General features: G+C 42.0%; 1 protein-coding gene across 1 annotated transcript in view; it reads left to right on the plus strand.

The window, feature by feature from the left end:
- The window catches only part of LOC140485979 (uncharacterized), a 113,825-nt gene extending 96,007 nt beyond the window's left edge, over positions 1-17,818 (plus strand). Inside the window, exons 11-12 of the mRNA XM_072584455.1 lie at positions 11,636-11,839; positions 17,233-17,818. Coding sequence (XP_072440556.1) covers positions 11,636-11,839; positions 17,233-17,417 — 389 coding nt within the window. The 3' untranslated portion in view covers positions 17,418-17,818. The remainder of the gene's footprint in view (positions 1-11,635; positions 11,840-17,232) is intronic.
- The last annotated feature ends 8,624 nt before the right edge of the window (positions 17,819-26,442 follow it).

The raw sequence follows: 26,442 nt of genomic DNA on the forward strand, positions 1-26,442 counted from the left end.
TCCTTAAATTGAGTCATGTCTTTATGGCACAGAAGAAGACCATTCAATATATCAAGTCCATACTGGCTCTCTGTGTTGGACCAATTCAATTAGTTATTCCTTCTGCTCTATGCCTACTGTATTTCTCTCAAGTGTCCATCCAGTTCTGTTTTGGTTGTCTCCAATTCCACCATCTCTGTTCCTGACTAGTTACCTGATGAAGGAGCAGCGCTCTGAATGCTCGCACTAATAAATAAACTGTTGGACTATAACCTGATGTTGTGTGATTTTTAACTTTGTACACCCCAGTCCAACATCAGCACTTCAACATCATGGCTACCATCTTTGTAGGCAGTAAGTTAAGGGTCTTTATTTCTTGTTGCTTAAAAAGTGGTTTTAAAAAGACTAGAAAAGGATGTGGGCATCACTGGCTAGGCCAGTATTTATTACCCTGCCCTAATTGCCAAGAGGCCAGTTAAGAATTAACCACATTGCTAGGGGTCTGTAGTCACATTGAGGCCAGACCAGTTAAAGACCAGATGAGTTTTTACGATAATTGACAGCAGTTAGATGGTTGCCATTTGGTTGCTTTTTATTACACATTTTTATTGAACTCAAACGTCACCTACTGTAGTGGTAGAATTCGACCCAAGGTCCCCAGAACATTAAAAATGTAAAATGAATTACATCAGTAGAGCCTTGATAATGATGTCAGCTATGTTAACAAAATGAATGTACTATACACAATTGTTGCAATATGTTCTTAATCATATACTGCAAAGTAACATTTTGGCATCAACTATTCCAAATCTCTACAATAAATGTCGTGAACAATGTCATGGGGAGACAGACTAATGTAAAAATATGCTTTAGAGCACACAGACCATCCACAATGAATATCAAGGTATTTTAACATTGAATGGTGTTGACAGCATTTTGTGATTTTGGAAAATTATGTTGGAACATACTCATGTATTTATGTATTATTCAACATCAAAACTTATTTTACTTTCCTCTAAACAAAACTGAAAAAGTATCCCCAACAGCCTAAATTGTCAATCAAACTGAATTGGACTGACAAATGTCGGATTCCAATGACATCAAATTACATGAGGTAGACTGCTCATATCGGCTATAACCACAAGAACAACCACAGGTATAGCTGTGTTTCAGAAAGCAGTCAGTTACTGAGCTATGCTGTCCACTGTAAGGAGACCTGCAGACAACACTGCTAGTAGGAGCCCAAAGTCCATTTCAATCCCTTGCAGGGTACCATAGGGATGACTTGAATGTAAACCAATTTGTAGCAAACAGATGCCTTGAGCAGGTGACTAATGAATTGCTCGGCAGGGCAAACACTTCATCACTTTTTTTCTGCTGGAAAGCAATCACAGCATGGCAGGACATTGCATTTGCAATATATTCCTGAATTCCCAAAGTATAGCAGTTCACTGTTGGCACCAAATAGATACTCAGAACAATGCCGTGGTTTCTGCCAAGACTTCAGTTCTGTTTCATCAGTGCACAGCCGAGCAGTAAACAAGATGACTGGATCGTGCATAATAATATCCAAGTTCCAAACAGCAGATAACATAATTTAAGACAGTCCTCAATGCCAGTTTGTAAGACAAAGCTAAACCACAAGGATGGCTTTTCAACACGAAGGATATTCTCTAATAATGTGAGCTACAGACAGAAGTAAATTGCAGAAACAAGGAAGCTCATAACTATGAACATGACGATAGAATTACTACGCATCACTTTTAAGCAAGGCTTCAGATAACCAAACAATTCAGGGCATCTTACACTATTTTGCCACTGTCTGCCAGGATAATTGCTGCCTGAGTTATTCCATGTATTCTTGCAATAAAAAATATCAGCCTAAGTCTGATAGATGGGAAGGTTTGTCTACAGTCAAAACATACAATGATGCATAAAATATCATGTTGAAACAGCGTTGCAGTCTGAAAGATGACTGCAGGATACATTCAGCTAGGTTCCTAATTGCCAGATGGTCTAAAGCATTGTCTTCTGCACTACCTCGATGACCGAAAATACTGACCTCAACCTATCAACAACACATCGTTTTCTATGCTGTCACAGTCACATCGAGATCATCTGTCTTCTTCATCAGATTTTTCACTGCCTGCACCACCGCTCCTCTTGCTCCATGTGGAAAGTTGGGCACATTTCCAGTGCCCAGGATCTGCATGTGTGCAAGAAGTGTCTCCAGCTGCAGTACCTGGAAGCCTGAGTTTCGGAGTTGGAGCTGCATCTGGAGAGCATTCATGAGGTGGAGAGTATCATGGATAGTATGTATAGAGAGGTGGTCACACCATGGACTCAGACTCCCCCTTACAGGCAGGAAGGGAATGGGCGACCACCAGGCAGAGCAGGAATCTCCTGTGGCTATCCCCTGGAAAACAAAGATACGGTTTTGGATACTGTTGAGGGGAATGGCCTCTCAGGGGATAACAGCTGCATCTAAATTCCTGGCACCATGGTTGGCTCTGATGCAGAGGGAGGAAGAGATAGGCTTAGAAATACTATAGTTACAGGGGATTCAATTGTAAAGGGAATAGATAGGCGTTTCTGTGGCCATAAACAAGAGTCCAGGATGGTGTATTGCCTCCCTGGTGCTCGGGTCCTGGATGTTTCGGAGCAGTTGCAGGTTATTCTGAAGGGGAAGGGTGTGGGCGTGGCCGTGGTACATAATGGCACGAATGACATGGGTAAGAAAAGGGATGAAATCCTAAAAGTGGAATACAGAGAAATGGGGAGAAAGTTGAAATGTAGCACCTCAAAGGTAGTTATCTCAAGATTACTGCCAGTCCACGAGCTGGACAAAGTAAAAATAACAGGATATAGAGGATGAACATGTGGCTGAAAAGATGGTGGCAGGGTGGGGAGCGTTTCAGATTCATGGGGCATTGGGATCAGTTCTGAAGCAGGGACCTGTACAAACTAGACAGGTTACACCTGGGCAGGACTGAGACTGATGTCCTGGTTGGGAAAGGGGGTGTACTTGGTAGAGTGGTTGGAGAGGGTTTGGCAGAGGAACGGGAACCAGGGGAGTAGGATAATACATACAGAAATTGAGGGAGAGGTAGAAACCAAAGCAAACATGACTAACAAGAAGAAAACCAGGCAGGAAAACGCTACTGAAAAGAGCAGGGGAGGTGGTCTCTGCAATGCATGTGTTTCAGTGTGAGAAGTATAGGAGGCAAGGTAGATGAACTCAGAGCTTTGATTAGTACTTGGAACTATGACATGACTGCAATTACAGAGACTTGGTTGAAAGAGAGACAGGACTGGCACCTGAATGTCCCAGGATTTAGATCTTTCAGGTGTGATAGAAAGGGAGGCAAAAGGGTTGGGGAAGTTGCATTACTGGTAAAGGAGTACTTCACAGCTGGACTGAGGGAGGATCCATCAGAGGATTCATGCAGTGAGGCAGTATGGATAGATTCTCAGGGACAAGATCTGATATGCATTTAGAAGCAAATGGACTTGTTAGCGACAGACAGCATGGCTTTGTGCGGGGAGGTTGTGCCTCACTAACTTGATTGAGTTTTTTGAGGAGGTGACAAAGATGATTGATGAGGGAAAAGCGGTTGATGTTGTCTCCATGGACTTCAGTAAAGCCTTTGACAAGGTCCTTCATGGCAGACTGGTACAAAAGGTGAAGTCACATGGTATCGGGGTGAGCTGGCAAGATGGATACAGAACTGGCTTAGTCTTAGAGGGTAGCAGTGCAGGTTCTTTTCGGATTGGAAGGTACTGGTGTTCCACAGTGCTGGGACCTCTGCTGTTCGTGGTCTACACAAATGATTTGGAGGAAAACATGACTGGTCTAATTAGTCAGTTTGCGGATGATACAAAGATTGGTGGAGCTGTGGATAGTGGGAAGGATTGTCAGACAATACAGCACAATATAGATCAGTTAGAGGAACGGGCAGAATGCTCCATGGGGTTTAGATTAAATTACTTACAGTGTGGAAACAGGCCCTTTGGCCCAACAAGTCCACACCAACCAGCTGAAGCGCAACCCACCCACACCCATTCCCCTACATTTACCACCTGCACCTAACACTATGAGCAATTTAGCATGGCCAATTCACCTAACCTGCACATTTTTGGACTATGGGAGGAAACCGGAGCACCCGGAGAAAACCCACGCAGACACTGGGAGAATGTGCAAACTCCACACAGTCAGTCGCCTGAGGTAGGAATTGAACCCAGGTCTCTGGCACTGTGAGGCAGCAGTGCTAACCACTGTGCCACCGTGCCACCCAGGCAGATGGAGATTAATCCAGACGAATGTAACGTGATGCATTTTGGAAGGTCAAGTGCAGGTGTAAATTATACAGTGAATGGCAGAACCCTTAGGAGTATTGATATGCAGAGGGATCTGGGTGTGCAGGTCCACAGATCACTGAAGGTGGAAGTGCAGGTAGATAAGATAGTATATAAGGCCTATGGCAAGCTTGCCTTCATTGGAAAGAGCATTGATTGTAACAATAGACAAGGCATGTTTCAGCTTCATTGATCTTTAGTTCGGCCACACTTGGAATATTACGTACATTTCTGGTCATCACACTGCCAGAAGGTTGGGGCTGCTTTGGAGAGGCTACAGAAAAGGTTTACCAGGATGTTGCCTGGTTTGGGGGAATTTAGCAATGGAGAAAAATTGGATAAACTGGGTTTGTTTTCACTGGAATGCAGGAGGTTGAGGGGCAACCTAATAGAAGTTTATAAGATTGTGAATGGCATTGATAGAATGGAAAGTGTGAGGCTTTTTCCCACGGTGGAGAGATCAATTACAAGGGATAGGGTTCAAGGTACACAGGGTGGGAGTTTAAAAGAGATGTGTGAAGCACGTTTTTCACACAAAGGGTTGTGAGTCCCTGGAACATGCTGCCAGAAAAGGTGGTGGAAGCAGACACAATAGAAGCGTTCAAGATCAATACATGAATAGGAAGGGAATAGAGGGATATGGACCCTTCAAGTGAAGACTGTTTTACTGTGGAAGGGTGATATGTACTGGCACAGGCTGAATGGCCTGCTTATGCTTATTGTTCTTTGTTTGTGTTCTTGTATCTCTGTTGCTTTGCAAGTATTACTGCTTGTAATGTAGCTAAATTCATTCCAGCTGTGAATTTAATAAAAATAAACTCTATTTCTTGATGGATTTTGTTCAGGAATTTATGTCAAGCAGTGTTAGATGTTTGGTTCCATTAATGCAGCTGTACGTGACATTGTTTTGCTTGCTACATTTTACAAAGTAAATCTGTTGCTTTTTTCCAGCATTGTTGCTCTGCTTCCACTGAAAAAAATCATTGGTTTTCTTTGGCTTCAGTTCAAAAATTTGCAATAGGAACCAGTGGCTGGTGAAGTCAACTTTGGGGGCAAAAACAGAAGTTGCTGGAAAAGCTCAGCAGGTCTGGCAGCAACTATGAAGAGAAATCAGAGTTAATGTTTCGGACAGTTCTGAGGAAGGGTCACCGGACCCGAAACGTTATCTCTGATTTCTCTGCACAGATGCTGCCAGACCTACTGAGCTTTTCCTGCAATTTCTGTATTTGTTTCTGGTTTATAACCATCTGCAGTTCTTTTGAGTTGTCCTTTGTGGGCATCCCAGCCACCAGTTTGTTTGGTTCCCTCTTGACATTTTGAACTATGTTACTAAATGCTGCAGTTTAATACAAGACCTCAAAGAAAATGGAGCGCACATTGTTAATAACACATCACAATATATTCCCAGCATATTAATTTTCTGACTATACTTTCATTTACATTGCAATGCCTCCATAGTTTGGTAGGTCAAATTACAGAGCAACATCTTATATTTACAGCTAAGGACTTGCCAATGAAGAGGCTGTTGACGGACATACAAAGGTTTCTCCGTTTGCCTCCCATTTTTGTGTCGCTGCTAGCCAGTGATATACGTTTAAAATGAGAAATGAACTAACAAACTCAAATAGAAAGCACACAGACTCACTTCACCCACACACTAGAAGCATCACATTGACCTGTTGGACACACACGCATGCACTCAGCACACAGTAATATTAAATATTGTACAAGTGCTTTAAAAGTCACTTTATTAAGAAATTGAGAATCTCTGAGTAATGTTCCCGATGCTTACAAATGAAGTACTGAATAACACGCTTTCTTATGGAGATCATGCTACAGCTTGTGTATTGCAGAGGTACCAAGCAAGTCATCAGGTCCAAGTACTATTCATTGCATGTCATTTGGATGTATGCTTTTTAAAAACATATATTTATTAATTTATAGAATGTGGGTATTGCTAGAAAGTCAAGCATTTAGTGGTATTCTGAAAATACTGAATTGACCTTCTGAAAGTGCTGCAGTGCACATGGTAGTTAAACTCATTAAGTTATTAGGTACAAAGTTCCAGGATTTTGATCCAGCGACACAGAACAAGCGGCTATATGGTTCCAAGCCAGCATGATGTAATACCGAGAGGGAAACTTACAGGTGGTGACATTTCCCTGCACCTGCAACTCTTGTCCCTCCAGTTGGTGGAGGATTGGATTGGAAGGTGCTGTCAAAGGAAGCCATAGTGCATTCTGTGGATGGTGTACTTTGCTGCTGTCAATGGTGGAGGGAGTGATTGTTGGAGGTAGTAGATGGGTACTAATCACATGGGCTGCTTTGTCCTTGATGGTTTTGCAACTTGAGTGTTATTGTAATTTCCCTAATGGAGTACATTGCCTACAACTTTGATTTACAAACATTGTTTTAAACATAGCTTAGTTTTTGCTGGAGATGGGTCTGTGAAAAATACGAACAGGGTTTTTTTAATATCCTGGAATCTCTACCTGACTTACTGTTTTCTCCTACAAAAGGTAGACACATGATTGATCCAGAAAGCGTCCACTTCTAAAATGTAGCATATAAATGTATTTGCAAAAGGGATATATTTTGGTACTTTTTGGTTAGTTCTTTTGAAGAATTAAATTAACTAGTGTATTGTTGAACAGTTCCATCCTGGTTGATCTTTTTTCATATTTTCTGTTCAGTCTGTGCTGATGGGAGCTTTTCAAATTAAGAGACTTCCCTGCTTTTTAAGGTGCAAATTATGATCAGCAATGAACTGCTATGATTGGGTCAAAGCTAGGTAATAAGCGTTAATTTGAATAGATGTTCAATAATAAGGAACCTGAGTTTTGCTGGAACAAGACTCATTTGTTTGAATCTTTTTGCCTTGTACTCAATTCACTACAAGAATAATTCAGGGGGTAAACCAATATTTATGGAGCATGAGAGAAGAATGATTGATTGCCAAGTGGACTTTGGTAGAGGCATTGCCTTGGAAAATGCAACAGTTAGTGATGATTGACAACTTACTGCCAGGTTTTGTTTAAATTTTAAACCAGGCAGTTGAGTGTAAATGATCCAGGCATTGCCCTGAAAGATGAACCAGTGAATGGCTATCACCTATTTTATTGAATTGAAACAGCATTGTATGTACATATTCTTTATGTGTGCAAATGAAACTAAGTCCGATATGATCTATATAGCTGTATTTTGTAGCACACATAAGTGTATCGTATCTCACAACCACAAATTGGTTGTTGGCATATCTCTTCACACAATCTGGATTATCAAGCAAATGCTGTCCCACTGTAAAATCACACCTCATGTTGGACTTTAATAAAAGTAAATTACTGCGGATGCTGGAATCTGAAACCAAAAGAGAAAATGCTGGAAAATCTCAGCAGGTCTGGCAGCATCTGTAAGGAGAGAAACGGGCTGATGTTTTGAGTCTAACTGACCCTTTGTCAAAGCTTTGACAAAGGGTCAGTTAAATTCAAATGTCAGTTCTTTTCTCTCCTTACAGATACTGCCAGACCTGCTGAGATTTTCCAGCATTTTCTCTTTTGGTTTCATGTTGGACTTTGGTGGGTGTTTTACAAGTGCAACTAGTTGGATACAGTCAATACCTTGCTTGTTGTGACCAGCCAAAGGGATACACTGTTTGACATGATTCATCAGACTTTGGAATGTAAGTTTGACATAACTAGCAACATAATGGCACTGTCAGACAGGCTTGCAGTGCAATGCACTTGTGAGTACTGGGAAGTCACATATATTAATGCAAAGGGCCTTGTTCTTTGCAGACAGAAAGTGGCTTACTCCTTGAACTGGTATTCTTGTGAATTGTCCTGATGACAAAAGCTTCAGCAAAAGTGTCACTTTTTAGCAAAAGCATCAATGTAAGATTTAATGCAGCATACATGACAATGAAGACCTAAACTGAGCAAACATGTAATTCCATCTTCAGCATGTCCCGATTGTACATTATTTTACTGAAATACCTGCTCACAATAACATGAGCCAACAGGAGACAGCTGACAAAGAGAATCAGCAGCATCCTGGGAAATGGAATATTATAATCCAGACAGTTTAGCAACATGTTTGGGCAATCTCTACACAGTTCATGCCCAAGCCACAACATAAAAATGCTTTTCATAGACTATTTCATTCAGCAAGTTTGTAAAATGACTGATGTAGAAAATTTCTCAAATGTTTTACTGATGCAGTAGAAGTCTTTCAGCATTTAAAGCTGATGAGAATCTACCTTTGATTTCATTGTTTTGCAGTTGATCTAAGAGTTCTTGATGTTTGCACTTTACGCCTGTAATATGGTTCTCCAAATCCTTACACTGACAACTCTTACCTGGAGCACATAAACGTGAAAGAAAACTGGGACAACAATTATCAACAGGACGGCTCAGTGGCTAGCACTGCTGCTGCCTCATAGCGCCAGGGACCTGGCTTCAACCCCAGCCTCGGGCAATTGTCTGTGTGGAGTTTGTATGTTCCCTCTGTGTCTGCGTGAATTTCCTCCGGGTGTTCCGGTTTACTCCTACAGTCTGAAGACATGCAGGTTAGGTGGATTGGCCATGCTAAATTGCCTGTAGTGTCACAGAGATTTGCAGGCTAAGTGGATTAGCCATGGAGGCACAGGGACAAGGTAGGGGGGAAGCTCAGGATGAGATGCCCTTCAAAGGGTCAGTATGAATTCAATGGGCCAAATGGCCTGCGTTCACGCTGCAGAATCGGTCAAGTTCAGTTCTGAGCAAATTTAGCATTTATTCGAGTGTACACGAACACTCTTCAGAAAATGGTGTTAAAGCTGAAAATACTCTTTAAGTCAAAGCCAAATGCCTTGAAAAGAAATCAGCTAATCAAACGTTAGTGTGTCAAAAAGGCAAACCACATAACAATATTGAGAAACCAAAATCTGCTGTTATTAGCGATTGATGTGCATGAGGATAATGGGTTTGAGCAGTTCAAGCGTCAGTTGCCCTGAATCTTTAGAACTCTCTTCCTCAAAAGACAGCAAAATATTTGAATATTTTTAAGGCAGAGTTATATAGGTTCTTGATAAGCAAGAGGGTGAAAAGTTATTGGGGGTTAGGCAGGAATGTGGACTAATTAGTTCAGCCACGAACTCACAAACTTACTAAATAGAGAAGCATGGGATCAAGTAGCCTACTTTTGCTCTTCATTAATATGTTCACACGAAATTGGTAGTCATAAAATCTCGTCTGGTTCTCTAATGTCCTTGAAAAAGGGAAATACACTATCTCAACCTAATCCACTCCACATATGACTGCAGACCCAAAAGCAATGTGATTGTCTCTTAGTTGTTCTCTGTAATAGCCGAGCTAGCTATACAGCTCAAGAACAATTAGCGATTGGTGCATTTGATGAAAGAATAAAGGAATAAGTTCAGTTTCACCATTGCAATGAGGTTACATTGCAATGGAGATTTATCCAACAGGCAGCTTGCAGACCACAGTCCACCCCCTTCAAGGGGTCCTGTGTGGTAGCCAAGTCATTGTTTAAAATAGAGTTAAAAATCACACAACACCAGGTTATAGTCCAACAAGTTTAATTGGAAGCACACTAGCTTTCGGAGCAACTCTCCTTTTTTACCTGATGAAGGAGCGTCGCTCCGAAAGCTAGTGTGCTTCCAAATAAACCTGTTGGACTATAATCTAGTGTGTGATTTTTAACTTTGTACACCCCAGTCCAACACCGGCATCTCCAAATCATGTTTAAAATATAGGAAAGTGTGACTGGAAGAGGTTTGGAGGAACTGTTCATCCAATCAGAGGCCTGCTACCTCCACAAACAATCTGTGATTGGAGAAACAGTGAGATGGGGGGGGCGGTGGTTTAAATCAGCTCAAGGTCTGGTGTCACAGCGGTGAGTCTGCAGAAACAGAAATAAATGGCTTTCAGGGAGACAGTGGTTTGTGGAAGGTGGGTTAGGGAAATGAGAGTCAGGAAAAGTGAGGATGCCAGTTGCCGGGTGTGGGAGAGCTGGTGAGAGTCAGAGGCCACTGGTGGTGCAGTAGGGAAAGGGTCAACAGTGGTGTGGTCCACTGGTGAGAGGGTCCTTGGTGAGTGCAGTTAAGAGTTAGGCATTCCCTGGTTGGTGGGGAGAGGGGTCATGAGAGTCTGGCTTTCAGAGGAAGACTGGGAAGTCTGGAGGAGCGGTGATAGCTGCAACGGCATGAGACTTGGAGAGCTGTAATGTTAAACCAGGTGTGAGGAAGCATGTGTCACTATCTCCAAGGCCGTTCCATACATGTCCTTGATGATGGGGAGGTGGTGGCCTCGTGGCATTATTGTTAGACTATTAATCCAGAGACCTCAGTACTGTTCTTAGGACCTGAGCTTGATTCCCACCGTGGCAGATGATAGACTTTGAATTCAATAAAAAAGAATCTGGATTTAAGAGCTACATGATGACCATGAAACCATTGGCAGGAAAAACCCATCTGGTTCACTAATATCCTTTAGGGAAGGGCACTGCCAACCTTACCTGGTCTGGCCTACGTGTGACAATGTGGTTGACTCTTAACTACCTGCAGGGCAATTAGGGACGGGCAATAAATGTTTGCCTAGCCAGTGATACCCACATCCTGTGAAAAATATTAATCAACAAACATCTTCCACCCTGATCTTATTTTGGACAGATCAGTCAGATACAGTGTCTGTGGACAGTCAACATTTTATGAGCCACTGAAAGGGTGCGCCAGAAAAAAATCCAGAGAAATCAATGTTGGACTCATTTGGACTGGCTGTCAAATAATTGTAAGGCCCTCCTCACCATCCCAACGGTTGCCTAGGCAATCACTTCAGTAATTGCATTTTCTATGGTTGCTTTAAAGAAAGACCAACAACAATGTGAAGTTTAATAAAGACTTGATAATAGATTGCATGATATATTGTGAGATAGTTCCAAACATGTCATAATGCGGCTGCCATTTATGAGCAGGTGTAAAACTAACCTCCCAGCCAATGCTTTTATCATCCATGCTTTTTCATTGAAATGTTTATCAGGAGTAATCTGAGTTGCAACAAACCTATAAGCTTTCATTTGAAACATCTAGTTTAATTGAATGAATTGTAGAGCAATAATTGTCCTTTCCATTTTAATACATTGGCTATGGAAAAGCCTGGAATAGCCTTTGTAAAATGCTGTTGGCTGATTCACATCTTTCCCCATTATGGGTGTGGAGTATTTTACCGAAGTCTCTTTCACAGATTGGAAAGGGGTCTTTTGCACTCATGATTTGACTCAATATAACCTATCTTTTTGTTACAAGAATGTCTCGGTAGAGCTGACCGAAAAGTGGAGTTACCTGCATCTGTGATCCACCTTGCCAAGCAGAGAGCACGGCCTGAATTAGCAGCCCGTTTCCTCATCAGACACCTCTTCCCAGACAGCATTCTTCTCAGGAGTAACGTGTATGGAGCAATTCGGAAAGGAAAAGCTCCTCTTGACTGTAATAAGATAAATGCTATTCGAGGTGAGCTATAATTGATGTACCTTTAGTTCAGTGCTCAATCTAGCTTTCAAGCAGAAGACTTAATTTACATCTTTGTATATGGAATTAACATCTCCCTCTCTATACAATCTCTACTCCACTTAATTGTAAACTCATGATCTATATTTCTTCATAATTAATGTATTGTTCTAATTTTCACTCATTGGATGTGTGCAATGAGAAGGTGGTAGTGAGTTCCAAAGTGTAGCTTCCTCATTTTGGCATGTACTTTGCCATGAATAGTGAAAAGCTTGCAAGTACTAACAAGTTCCCCACAAGACCAATTGGCTAAATGCAAGGCTAATTCTAATGCTTCGATGTGTATTTCCAATGCAGTGGATGTTTCGGATGGCAAATGGCAAGTTCAGAGAGTGTGGAGCTTCTTGATGATTGTTGCAACCCCACCCATCCAAGCTAGTGGTGAAGGCCTCATCGCATTCCTGACTTGTGCTGAGCAGTTATTGAAGGACTACTAGAGAGTCAGAACATGAGACACTCAACAGGGAATGTTGGCTCTGTGATGGGGAGTCAAGTGTGGTGCTGGAAAAGCACATCCTTTGAAGGGCTTTTGCCCACATTGTTGATTTTCCTGCTCCTTGGATGCTGCCTGGCTGGCTGTGCTTTTCCAGCACCACACTCTCAACTCCAATCTCCAGCATCTGCAGACCTCACTTTTGTCAGTGTGATAGGGTGATTCATCAATGTTATATTGCCATTGAACATTAAGGAGTTAGAATTTGTTGGGCTTAGTTTTGTTGGAAATTGTCATTGCCTGACAACTTGTATAGGTAGGTTACCTGTCACTTATCATTCCAAGCCTATCGTAGAATGGTGTAGAAGAAAGCCATTCAGCTCATCAAGTCAATGTTAGCCCTCTGTAGTAGTCTAGTCAGTCCCATTCACTCACTCTAGCCAAATAGCCCTGCAACTTTGCTTTCCTCAAATGCCTTTCCAATTTCCTTTTGAAATCATCAATCGTCTCTGCTTCCACCCTCTTGTGGGCAATGAGTCCCAGATCATAATCACTTGGTGCATAAAATGGGCATCCTCACACCCCCTGCTGGTGGCTTGTGCCCCTTTCTACTCTTAAAAGCAAACTACAATGGGTTAGACAGCCTCTGGTGGGGTAATCCTCTTCTTTATGCTGAGTCTAAGGGCCTATCTATTTAACAACAGTAGAGGATAAACCATTTTGAGTGTTAATGAGAAGAGGCAGTTGTCTTAACCACAAGACATTTTTATTGCACAACAGTAACAAGTAACATTAACTATTTAGGCATAATTACAAAGTCCATGATGGGTCAGAAATGATACTTCTGTCTCCATCAAGACTTTGTGCTAGATTGCTTCATCTCCATCCAAAGACTGGGTGACATCAATTGGATGGAGCTTAATGCAGTTTCGACAATAATCTTTCAGAGCCAAATGATTATGCAATTTATCTTTATACGAAAATAGTAAATAGGAACAGCTTTTCTCTTTCTCAACCTTGTCAGTCTTGTGGTCATGGTCTTCAGTGAGCACAAACTGTCTCAGACAGCCCATGTCACACTGAATAATGATTGGGTTGAGGATAATGCTCTGGGGAACTTGCGAAGTGACGGCTTGATGTTGAGATGATTAGGCTCCAGCAGCCACACCATTATCTTCTATGCAGTGTACATCTTGGTGAGAACAAGATCAAGTGAGTTTTTCTTATGCTGCTTGCAGTAAATCCAGTCTAGCTGCTATATTTTTCAGGACTTTGCCCAGGCACAACAGTGCTAAGGCATTCTTGAATTTGGACATTGAAGCCCCAGAATGTATTCCATGTCCTTGTTGTCCTCAGTACTTTCTGCGAGAACAGTTTACTGTTTGTTGGAGTCGACAAATGAACCATAGTTCAGTACTTGGCTTGAGCAACAAAGCTGAAGAAGAAGGATACAGGCAGCTCTTCATGCTCTCTCTCCCTCTTCCTCAATTTCTGTCAAACTCAGAAACTAGCTGAGGAAAAGCGAATTAAAACAACAACGATTCATTGAAAACTCGAGGAGATTTGCAGCTTCATCATTACAGAGGAAACAACACAACAGCTAAACAAGTGGGCCCAATTCTTTTCATCTTAACAGCCAAAGTGACTTTGAAGGTCCTTAGCCTTTATCTCCCTTTCTGTGTGGACAGTTCCCAATCCCCCTATTTGCAAAATCATAATCTGTATTTCTTCATGATTAATATTGCATTCATTTCTTTTAGAGGGAGTAACTAATGATACTGCACTCTATCATCCAAGAAAAGAATGGAATTTTTTTTAAAATCTGATGAACTATAAGCTTAATTGGCATGCTAAACAGGAAAAAATAAAACTGTTGTGACTGACCAGAGGAGAGTCTTAAAAAAGAGTAGGGTCTGTGACCTTCCTTGTGTAACAGTACAAGATTGATTAACCTGATTGGCTGGTCATCCAAATTAACGTGGAACTGGAAGCACACATAAGCGAGATCAGGGAAGGATGAGAGGTTTTCTTTCCCAGGGCAAATGACAGCATCATTTGGGTTTGTGTGACAGGCAACTTTGTTGCCCCCATTAATTCTGCACAAAGTGACTTTGAACGCAACTATCCTAGATCTGGTGAATATGCAAAGATGAACTATTAACCTATTGTTATCAAGCTGCTATGCATTGACTAGGAATTTTTATTTACTTACAGTTTCCTGCATTTGTGCTCTTTATTCTCTCTCCCCACAACACCTTCACCAGATGATCTTCTGGCAGTTTGCAAGGGTTTACCCACAACCTTCTCTATCAACATGTGACTGACTGACTCTGCAACCGGTTTGGGTCTGTCCTCGCACAGTGGAAGATGGTTGTGGTTGTTGGAGGCCTGGGAATGGGGCTGCAGGGTTTCCTCAGCATAACACCCTAGACCCAGCTACATTTGGCTGCCTCATCAATGACCTCCCTGCTTCCATTATAAGACCAGAAGTCAGATAATGAAGCAATCAATGCCAGCATCAGCAAAATGCAGACAATATTCAACTTTGGGTTTACAATTGGCAAATAATATGCCGTACAAATGCCAGGCAATGACTATCTCCTAGTTAGAGAGAATCTAACCATCAGCCCTCTTGAATTCAGTGGCATTGCCATCACTGAATCCTCCACTACCAACATTGTGGGGGTTACCATTAACCAGAAACTGACCTGGACCAGCCATCTAAAGACAATAGGAGTAGGTCCAGGGCTAAGGGGGTAAAATTGCAATTGATGGTCCCTTTTGAAAATACAGGCTCAGGACCAGCTTTGGAAGCTGTTGACATCTTTCGGCATTTGGGGGTGGGAGGGGGAAGGTTGCTTTGTGGTGAGCCCTTTTCTTGGGCATTAGAATCCTGCCCGTACAGTTATACAACCAATCGAAGATTGGGATGGCACTTCAACTCAGTCAAAAATAGGGCTTCTCAGAATGGCTGAACTGCCTTTGGATTTCTTGAGGTCACAACAACCAAAAGAGGTCTGCTGTTGGGGACGGTCTCACTCTTAACTAGAGGTACTGCTGTGGGATCTAGGGGGCAGCAGTGAGTTGATCTTTCCCAAGGCAAGAAACCAACCTCTTCAACCGAGCAAGTCAGCAGAAAGAGAAAGGGTCCCTCTAACCTGGAGATAGTGCACCAAGAGGATTCTGTATCTCAGGTCAACAGGACAGGTAGATGGCAATAAACTGTTCGGTGCTAAGCCCAAGCCTGCCCAACATTTTCCTGCACAGCATCAACCAGGTTGATGAATTTTGCAGCTCGGTCCTCCTGGGTGCCAACAGCTCACTTCTCAATCAGTGCATGCCAACCGCTAATCCTTGTGCTCATCCTTCAGGCCTCTAGTATATTATCTCACAAACATTGTGCACAAGCGGTGTTCCATCACGTCCTCATATATTCTATTTCTAACACTCAGATATCTATACTGTCTCTCCTTGTGGGTAGAAGGAGCAGACAAGCCCATAGGTGGAAAGAGGTCCTGGGGTTGGATCAGGGAGAATTCAGGTTGGTACCGCTCCAGCACTGGCATTGCATGCCCACCTGCTCAAATGGGCAGGAGGGTTTTCTTCAAGACCTGCCAGAAGAGCCCAACCTTTCTGAGGCACTGGAGTGCAGACATTTTGATCCTCTCTCAGTAAACTCAGCATTGTGGGTCTCCACAGCCGGTGTGCCCTGTGGAGAGGTATGTGGCTGAGGAGGAGGCAGCTGGTGACATTGCAGTTCGTGCAGTCCATTTGCATCAGAGGTAAAGGTGGAGTTGTATCAGCTGCTGTTCTGCCATAGTGAAGACTAGCAATAGGGAAGTACGCTGAAGGTGAGCAAAGTGCAAGAGGGCTGAAATGATGGCAATTTCTTGTCTAGCACTGAAGGCACTGTCTGAGAAGAAGTGCCATGAGTAGCAGTGGCTTAACTGGCCATGACAACAGTTCCCCAGCTTTACTTAGAAACACTCCCTGTTCTGCACTCACCTTAATAACCCTGTTGAGTTGTGGACAGAGTAGGATATGGGTCTGCTTGGTTAAAAAAGTCCACATGAATATTGTGATTGCTTAACTCATTGCTCCAGGGAAATATCTGCTCATCTGTAGACCCATCCAGGTGAAACCAGGATGTGAATGGGTGGCTGCTGGAATGGTAACTGGATATCTCTTATCGGGGCTTTAACTCCCTGCACATACCTGAGGTCCCTAATACCCCACTGGCTATATTATGGCAGTGATTCCACCATCTACAAGGCACAAGTCAGGAGGGTGATGGAATACTCCTCACCTGCCCAGAATGAGTGCAGCTCCAATAACACTGAAGAAGCCCAGCACTTTCCAGGGCAAAGCAGCCTGCTTGATTGGCATCCCATGCACCACTTAAAGCATCCAGTCCTATTTCATGCTGCAGTGTGTGACATCCACAATATGCACTGTAGAAACTTGCCAAGGCTACTTAGGCAACACCTTCTGAGCTACCAGCTCTACCACCTAGAAGATGAGGGCAACAAGTACAAGGGAACTCCAGCACCTACAAAATCCCCCTCAAAGTCTCATTCCCATTGCATTATGACCTCCTTGGTCCATCAGCATCGGAATCTTGGAACTGCATTCCTAACAGCGCTGTGAGTATACCTACTCCACTTGGACTGCAATGGTTCAAGAAGGCAACTGACCACCCTCTTATCAAAGGGCCATAACGGACCAGCTACAATTGCTGGCCTCCCTAGCAATGTCCGCATCCCAAAGAAACAACTGAACCCCTTTAGATACACTTTTATATTTCTTTAATCACTTTAAGAAAAACACGGCACCGCTCAGAAATTGTTAAGCTGTCGCTCATCGTATTGAAATGTAATTCTGACTGGTTTCCATCTTTCCCCAGAATTCCTAACGGATTGCTTCCCAGGTTTCGACTTGACTGAGGATGGTAAAGACTGGAAAGTGTGCGTTGATGCAATAAACGGTGTCATTCGTTGTCTCCGATATGAACTTAAGAAGACACCCCAAGGGAGGTCATTCCTTAAACATTATTCATCGCCACTTAAGACCCAAACAGATTTGGAATGATATGTAAGACCAAAATACCACTGGCTCTGATTATGTGGTCTTATATCATAAATAAATCTTATGCCATTTTGTGGTGAAATGAAAATGTGGAAGAGTTTAATGTGAAGACTATTAAAGTGGGCATTATTATCTAAAAGATGGTATTGTTTTCTGTTTACCAGTTGTGATAGATACAGGATTTAACGATATTTTCACTTCAGTTTTAGTAAACAACGTTGATGGATGATGTAACAGTGAAATATTCATATCGTGTTTCCTCCAACTGTGAAAAACATTCATCTGCATAATAACAGACCTTGTTTAAAATCAACATTGAGATAGTGGATGCATTGTGTCAAGTTGTCACTTGCCTCTTAGTGCATAAAGCTAGGGGTTGCTTGATGTGGTTTGATGGAGTCCAATACGCGTGTAAACTTCTGTATCAATAATGCCATGAAACACTGCTTATTTGTGCTATCATTAAACTCATAGTATCATTAATGGGGTCACAGGTTTGTCACAATATTCCCATGACTGCTATAGTTTTTGGAATTTGGAGTTTCCTGACCAGGAAATAACTAGCTGACAGGTCCAATGTGATGGTTTCCATTGACATCGCTGATAGCTTAGCCACGTTTTAAACGCTGGTCTGTACAGAGGAAACATTGTGTTTATCTTGCTGGGCTGGGGCAAGGTGGGAGAGGATCAGGCTTAGAAGAGGGTCGTGAAAATAAGGTTTAGTTTTTCTCAAGGGAGGCTTAGGTTTGCCCAGCCACCAACATCCTACACTTGCCGAGCATGAGACTCTTCCAAAGTGCCCATCACCTATGTGGGTAGCAATTCAGTGGGTTAAGTCTCAATTAGCAGCAGCAGTTGAGTTTGCAGCTCATCTGACCAACACCCATATGCAGGCAAATGCTCAACTCGATAATTCAATAAGAGAACATTAAAGACACTAGAAGAGGATGTCTAAGAATTCACAAATGGTTCATAGCTTATACCCAGGCACACTCGAATGTGTGTGATAAGGGAATTGAATTGTATCTATCCTAAGAGATTGTGGAGGTATTGGTCAAAACATTCTCAAAGTCACTGCATTCTGGGAACATTCCAGCAGATTGGAAAACCATAAATGTGATACCCGTGTTTAACAAGGGAAAGAGAAAGAAAGCAGAAAACTATAGGCCAGTTAGCCTAACATCTGTGTGCAAAGATGCTGGAGCCCATTATTAGGGAAGAAATAGACATTTGGAAAAGCGCAACACAATCAAAACAGTCAACATGGCTTGTTCAAAGGAAAGTCATTTTTCGCAAATTTATTTGAGTTCTCCAGAAGGTGCCACATGGAACATTATTTCCTAAGATAGGAGCTAACAGTATTGAGGGTAAAGGTTTAGTCTGGATTGTGGAACTGTTAACACACAGGGTTAGCTCCAACATCATGAATCTTTTCCAGGATGGATAGGCACAACGAGTGGAGTGCCTAGATCAGTTATAGAGTCTTAATTATTTGCTATCTATACGCATGACTTGGAGGAAGGGACAGAGTATAATTTATCCAAATTTGCCGATGACACAAAAGTAGGTAAGAGGGTATGTTGTGATGAGGATGTAAGGGATTTGCAAGGGGATATTGTGATGAGGATGTCAGGGATTTGCAAGGGGATACAGACAGGTTGAGTGAATGGGCAAAACCCAAGGAGATGCACTTTAGTGTAGGAACGTGTAAGGTCCTGTGTTTTCTTTGGAAGAATGGAAAGGCAGACTAGTATTTAAATTGAGAAAGTCTGCAAAAAAATTGCAGTGCAGCATGAAATACAAAATGTGAGCAGTCAGGTGCAGGAAGTCATTAAGAAGGCAAATGGAATTTTTGACCTTTATTGCTAGGCGGTTGGAGTTTAAAAGTAGGGGAGTCTTGTTATAACTGTACAGGGTGTTGGTGAGGCCACATTTGGAGTACTCTGTACAGTTTGGTCCCCAATTTAATAAAGGACATACTGACATTAGGGACAATTTGTGGGTGGCAATTTGTGGGCGGCACGGTGGCACAGTGGTTAGCACTGCTGCCTCACAGCGCCGGAGACCCGGGTTCAATTCCCGCCTCAGGCGACTGACTGTGTGGAGTTTGCACGTTCTCCCCGTGTCTGCGTGGGTTTCCTCCGGGTGCTCCGGTTTCCTCCCACAGTCCAAAGATGTGCAGGTCAGGTGAATTGGCCATGCTAAATTGCCCGTAGTGTTAGGTAAGGGGTAGATGTAGATGTAGATGTAGATGTAGATGTAGGGGTATGGGTGGGTTACGCTGCGGCGGGGCGGTGTGGACTTGTTGGGCCGAAGGGCCTGTTTCCACACTGTAAGTAATCTAATCTAATCTAATTCAAAAGAGAACTGGGTTGAAGGGGTTGACTTATCAAGAATGGTTAAACAAGTTAAGGCCTTTACTCAGTGTAGCAGAATAAGGGTGTGCTTATCGAAACATACAAGATTCTGGGTAGATGTTGAAACAATGTTTCCATTAGTGAAGGAGTCTCAAACTGAGGGACATTGTTACATAAGAAGGAGTTAATTACTTAAAACTGAGCTGCTCAAGAATTTCTTCTTTCAGGGGGTTGTGAAAATCTGAAATTCTCCATCCCAGAGTGGTGTGGAGACGAGATTTACTGGAAACATTTAGGGGATGTACAGTAGATAGATTTTTGAAACTTTAAAGAGTTGAGAACTATGAGGAGCTGACATGAAAGAGGAGTTGATGCTTGAGTCAGATCAACCATGATCTTATAGATAGCAAGGCAGGTTTGAAGGGCTGAACATCCCTCTCCAATTTCTATTTCTTATGTTCTCACATACAATCATCTTGCCACACAACACAGCAAAACTTTCTTTCTCAAAATCTTTGAGGATAGGAGCTGGGATATCATGTTAAGGCTGTACTGGACGTTGGTAAGGCCTCTTCTGGAGTACTGTGTGCAGTGCTAGACACCCTGTTGTAGGAAGAATATTATTAAACTAAAGAGGGTTCAGATAGGATTTACCAGGATGTTGCCAGTAATGGAGTTTTGAGGTATAAAAATAGGCTGGATAAGCTGGGACATTTTTCAGTGGATCATAGGAGGTTGAGGGGTGACCTTACTGAAGTTTATAAAATCATGAGGGGTTTGGATAAGGTGAACGCATATTTTTAAGGTGAGAGGAGAAAAATTTAAAGAGGACATGAGAGGCAAGTTTTTACACAGAGAGTGCTTCATGTGTGGAATGAATTGTCAGAGGAAGTGGTGGATGCAGGGACAGTTATAACATTTAAAAGACATTTGAACAGACACATGAATAGGAAAGGTTTGGAGAGATATGGGCCAAACACAGGCAGGTGGGACTAGTTTAGTTTGGGAACATATTCGTTGTGGACTAGTTGAACTGAAGGGTCTGTTTCTATGCTTTATGACTTTAAGTATTTATCAACTATCCTCTTTAATCTGTTGGTATCACCCTTTCAGAAAATATATTCCAGATCACAAGTATAAATACATGTAAATTTTCAATGCTTGTCAGGATAGTAGGCCTTTGTTTTGCCTCCAATTCAGTGTTTGGTCATGTGGCCACATCACTTATCATTTTCAAAGATGGAATTACCCAAAAGATTTCTTTCACATTTGCCTTTAAATGTTACAGTGTGTTGACGATTCTTTTTAAATATACATTACTGTTTTAAGGCACGTCCATTTGTTGCATTACATACTTGACTACTCACCTGTGTAAGTCCACATGCTCAGATTTGAGCCAAGGCGCAGTTTGCTTTTCTTTAAAGAAACGAATGAGGTTGAAAAGAAAATCACGTATGTGTTGTATGGAATTTGCAGATGGTCAAAGAATGGATTATTAAAGGTACAAGGTCATTTGTTGTTTATAGGCTTGTATACTGAGGTTGCAGACAAATAACAAAGCTTCTAGTCAGGCTTTTTTATAATTAAGTCTTATATGTCAAAATACAACAATACCAAGTGCATCAGTTTCCTGGGAGTTGACTGATTAACTTTCACTTGAAGTGTCAGCCAGACATTGAATTGCAAGCAGACAAAGAAGGTAGAGTTGGATAAACATTTACAGAGTAAGGTAACTTTTAACAGAAGGCAGCTGAAGAGAAAGGCACAGCTGATAAACTAGGTGTTACAACAAGTTTAACAAATTAATTCTCTCAGAAACATGGCGCAGCCACAAAGGAAAAGCTGTTGGATGGATCGTTGGAAAATGACTTCAGGGAAAGAAAGAAACAAACAGTGCCTAAAGTTAAATCTCAAATCAGAATCTGATCAGTGTGGTATTGATTAAAAATTCTGTAAGCAGTCTGTTCCTGGCCTGTTGAATAACTGGTGCTGGTGGATTCTGTTATAATGCAAATTTCCATTCTGTTCACTAACATAGTAAATGGTTTGGTTTAATTTTGTGTGTTAGAACTATAATACAAGTTAATTCTCCATTGACGTAAGAAAGGAAGAGGAAAAATTTGCATTTATCTCGCAGGTTTTATATCCGCCTGATGTCTTCAATGCTTTCCACTGATGAAGTACTGTTGAATTATAATCACTGTTGTAAAGTCAGAAACAAGGCAGCCAATTTGCACACAAATTTGCAAACTCCCACAAAGAACAATGTAATAATAAACAGAAAATAATTTTCCTTTTCTGTAATGTTGAGAGAACTGAATCGAGTGCCAACTTTAGCTTATCATCCTTCTGTAAAATATTGCAGATGCTGGAAATCTGAAATAAAAGAACAGAAAGTGCTGGAAACACTCAGACCAGGTAGTGTCTATAGAGAGTCTTGAGAACTCCATATCATCTCTGTCGGCAAAGGGCTGCTTCATTAACTGCCCATAAGGACAGAGGTGGACATTCCCCGGGGTTTAGGAACCTGGGGCTCGTGATGGGCTGGCTGCAATGTAGGGAGGGGCATCAGGAAGAAAAGGTAATAGGGGGACTTCCATGATTGGCCCCGTCCCCATGATGGGTCCATTGATTAGGTTGCAAGTGAGTTTGGAGGAGCTCTTTGAAACAGTATTTTACTCCTACTGTACCATGGAAATGATACAGGGCAGAAGGTGCTCATTCAGCCCATCTTGTCCACACCAACCCACAGACACCCAGATGCCCTTTCTAATCCCACCTGACTCATAGTTCTGCAGCGTACAGCACTTAAGGCACAGATCCAGGCACTTCTTCAAAGGCTTTAGGATCTTCGCCTCCACCACTAACTCAGGCAGCGAATTTCAGATACCCACCACCCTCTGCAATTAAAGGTTTGTCCCCATGTCCCATGTCTTCTGTCACTTAGTTCAAATCTATAATCTTTGGTTTTTGAACTCTCTGCCAAGGGAAACAGGTTCCTCCTGTCTCCTCTATCTCTACCCATCACAACTTTGTGTACCTCAATCCCATCACCTCTCAGCCTTCTCTGTTCCAAGGAAAACAATCCCAACCTCTCCAATGTCTCCTCACAGATACAATTCTCCAGTTGAGGCATCATTCTCGTAGATCCTCTCTGTACTTTCCTCACAGCATACTCCAGGTGTGGCCTCACCAATGTCTCATCCTGTTTCATCATTATAATACAGAATATTCTGTACCTCTGCCAAAATGAATGGCAGCGTTCCATATGCTTTCTTTACAACCTTCTCTGCCTGTGCTGCTACGTATGTACTTACATGCCAAGATCTCTCACTTCATCGTCCTCTCTCAGTATATTTATGTTTATTGTGCATTCCCTTTTACTTTTTGACCTTCCTAAATGCATTACCTCACACAAATTAAAGTTGAACTCCATCTGCCACTTTCCTGCCCGCTCCACCAAGCAATCTATATCATTTTGGAGTTTACAGCTATCCTCTACATGGCCAAGTTTTGAGCCATCTGCAGATCTCCCAAGTTCAAGTCTAAATTGCTAATGTACAAAACAATCTGCAGGGGTCCCACATTGAACTCTATGGAACACAATGTGAAACAGTTTTATATTTGCAACAGCAGCCATTGACCATTACCTTTTGTTTCTTGTTACTGAGCCAACTTTGTAGACAATTCATCACATTACCCTACATCCCATGGGCTTTTCCTTTTTTGACCAGTTTGCCATGTGGGACTTTGCCAAATGCCTTACTAAAATCCATCCACTACACTATCCTCATCCATCCTCCTTGTCACTTCCTCAAAGAATTCAATCTTTGTAAGGCATGCCCTTCCCTAACAAAGCCATGCTGACTATCCCTGACTAGCCTACACCTTTCTAAGTGACAGTTTATCCGATCTCTCAGGATTGATTTGAACAATGTGCCCTTCACTGAAGTAAGACTAACTGGTCTATAGTGGTTTGGCATTTCCTTTGTACACTTTTGAAACAACAGAGCCACATTTGCATTCCTCCAGTCCTCTGGCACCTCACCTGTGTCTAATGAAGATTGAAAAATAATCCTTAGAGCATCTGTTATTTCCTCCCTGACCACCTTCAACATTCTAGGGTGCAATCCATCCAGACCTGGCAACCTATCCACTTGCAAGAATTCCAACATTTCTAATGTTTCCTCTCTTGTGATGATTATTTTGCCCAATATTTCACATTGATCCTCTTGGAATTCTATATCCACATCATCCCTTTCCTTTGTGAATCCAGAGACAAAAAAAATTCAAATTACTTCCCATATTGTCTGCATCTTCACACAAGTTCCCTTCTTCATCTCTGAGAAATTTCCTTAACTATTCTTTTGCTGTTTATATTCAGGTACAACAACTTTGAGTTTTCCTTTATCTTGTTTGGTAGAATTTTTTCACGCCTTCTCTTTGACTGGTTTTGACTTGATGCCTGCACTTTCTATATTCTTCTCGGCTATCTATAGTGTGGAGTTTTTTGCGACAACTTAAAGCTTTTTTTTGTTTATAATTTTCCCCTGTATTTTTCTAGAACACCATGGAGTTGGCGGGGGGGGGGGGGGGTCCAGACTGGTCAGTACCATTCTTACTTTTGGAGGGAACTTGTCTACTTTGTGCCCTATGGAACTCATTTCTTAGCACCACTCACTGGTTTACCACAGACTTATCCTGTATCAGTCCTGTCCAGTCCACCTCAGCCGAATTACTGCCCAGTTTTGTAAAACTTGCCTTCCCCCAGTTCAATGCTTTTACTCCTGACTTATCTCTCGTTCTTTTCAATAATAATACTAACTCTAACCGAATTGTGGTCAGTATCCCCAATATGGTTGCCCACTGTCACTTCATGCCCATTTTCATTTCTCCAAACTGAATCCAGAAATGTGTCTGCTCTTGGAGCTTGGCGCCTTGTGTTTTATTTTTAAAAAGTTCCTGGACACAGTACTCTCTTAATGCCCCTTATATTGCTTGAAACCCATTTGATATGGGATAGTTAAAGTCTCCTGGTATTATTGCCCTCGTATTTTTACAGGAAGAAATTTGTCTATGTATGTGTTTTTCTATTTCCCTCTCACTATTTGTGCCTGTCCTGGTCATGTTAGCTTCTTCTGTTTAACCCTGCACGTTGTTCCTTTACAAAAAATACAGTCCAGGGCCCTCTTTAAATTCTTTGATTGAAGCTGCCTTCATCACATTCTCAGGCAATATCTTCCAAATTTTAACCAACCACTGCTTTCCTCTCATCAAGACAGACCCAAGAATACCAAATACCTGATGCATTTCCCATGGCGACATCTCAACCAATCAGAGTTGACTTGTCTCCTCTGAATTTAAACAAAAGCATGATGGCTCAGTGGTTAGCACGACTGCCTCCCAGTGTCAGTGACCTGGGTTCAATTCCAGCTTTAGGTGACTGTCTGTGTGGAGTTTGCATGTTCTTCCTGTGTATATATGGGTTTTGTCCAACGATGTGCAGTTTTGATGAATTGGCAATGCTAAATTGCCCATAGTGTTCAGAGATGTGTAGGCTAGGGGAAATGTAATGTAATAGGGTAGGGGAATGGGTGTGGGTGGGATACTTTTCAGAGGGTCATTGTGAACCTGGTGGGCCAAATGACCTGTTTCCACACTGTAGGGATTCTATGATTAACTGAAACGCAAACAGAAATTGTTGGAGAAGCTCAGCAGGTCTGGCAGCATCTGTGGAGAGAAAAACAGAATTGACGTTTGAAGTCCAGTGACCCTTCATCAGAACTGGATGCTGCCAGGTCTGCTGCGCTTCTTCAGCACTTTCTGTTTTTGCTTGATGTCTTCAGCATCCACCATTCTTTGTTTTATCTTAAGGAATAATTGCTCACAGGTGAAATCTCTGGCAATGCCTCGACCAATCAAAGTCTATTTTTCCATCAGTCCACTGTATAAATTGTTGTTCCCTTTGAAATTTGGTATTCTTGCACCAGTCCTGATGAATGCAAGATGAAAAACTTTCACAGCGTGTCAATTTTCTTCAGCAATAAAACATATTGTTTATTTTTGTCAACTTCAAAGAAATGTACAATCAAGTCATTGCTAGTAAGATAGTCACCGGAATCAGCAAACATAAGCACCTGGAGAAAGGTGGCCATTTTGCCCCGGGAGGATGTTACAGATCGATTATGGTCTATATGTCCTAATTCCCCTTAACCTTTCCTATCCCCTTATCCCATGATTCCTTTAGTGCCCAAAATATCACAACCACCTGACAAAGGAGCAGCGCTCCAAAAACTCATGGTTCCAAATAAACCTGTTGGACTATAATCTGGTGTTGTGTGATTTTTAACTTAGTCCACTCCAGTCCAACACCAGCACCTCCATGTCAAAAATATGTTGATTCCATTCTTTGATGTACTGAAACCTGAGCATCCACGGCACTATGAAGGTACAGAGTTCTAAAGACTCATAACCCTCAGAGCAAAATTTCTCCATATTGTCATCCTTATCATGAAAATATGAGGCCCAGATCTGGACTCTTCAGACAAAAGAAACAGCCTCTCAACATTTACAGTGCTGGGCTCTTCAAGAAGATTATATACTTTTTAGTAAATCGCCTCTCGTTCTCCCAAATTCCAGAAAATGTAGGTCATTCAATTCAATCTCTCCTC

Source organism: Chiloscyllium punctatum, chromosome 15 (genome assembly GCF_047496795.1).
Source record: "Chiloscyllium punctatum isolate Juve2018m chromosome 15, sChiPun1.3, whole genome shotgun sequence".
Classification (NCBI taxonomy): Eukaryota; Metazoa; Chordata; class Chondrichthyes; order Orectolobiformes; family Hemiscylliidae; genus Chiloscyllium; species Chiloscyllium punctatum.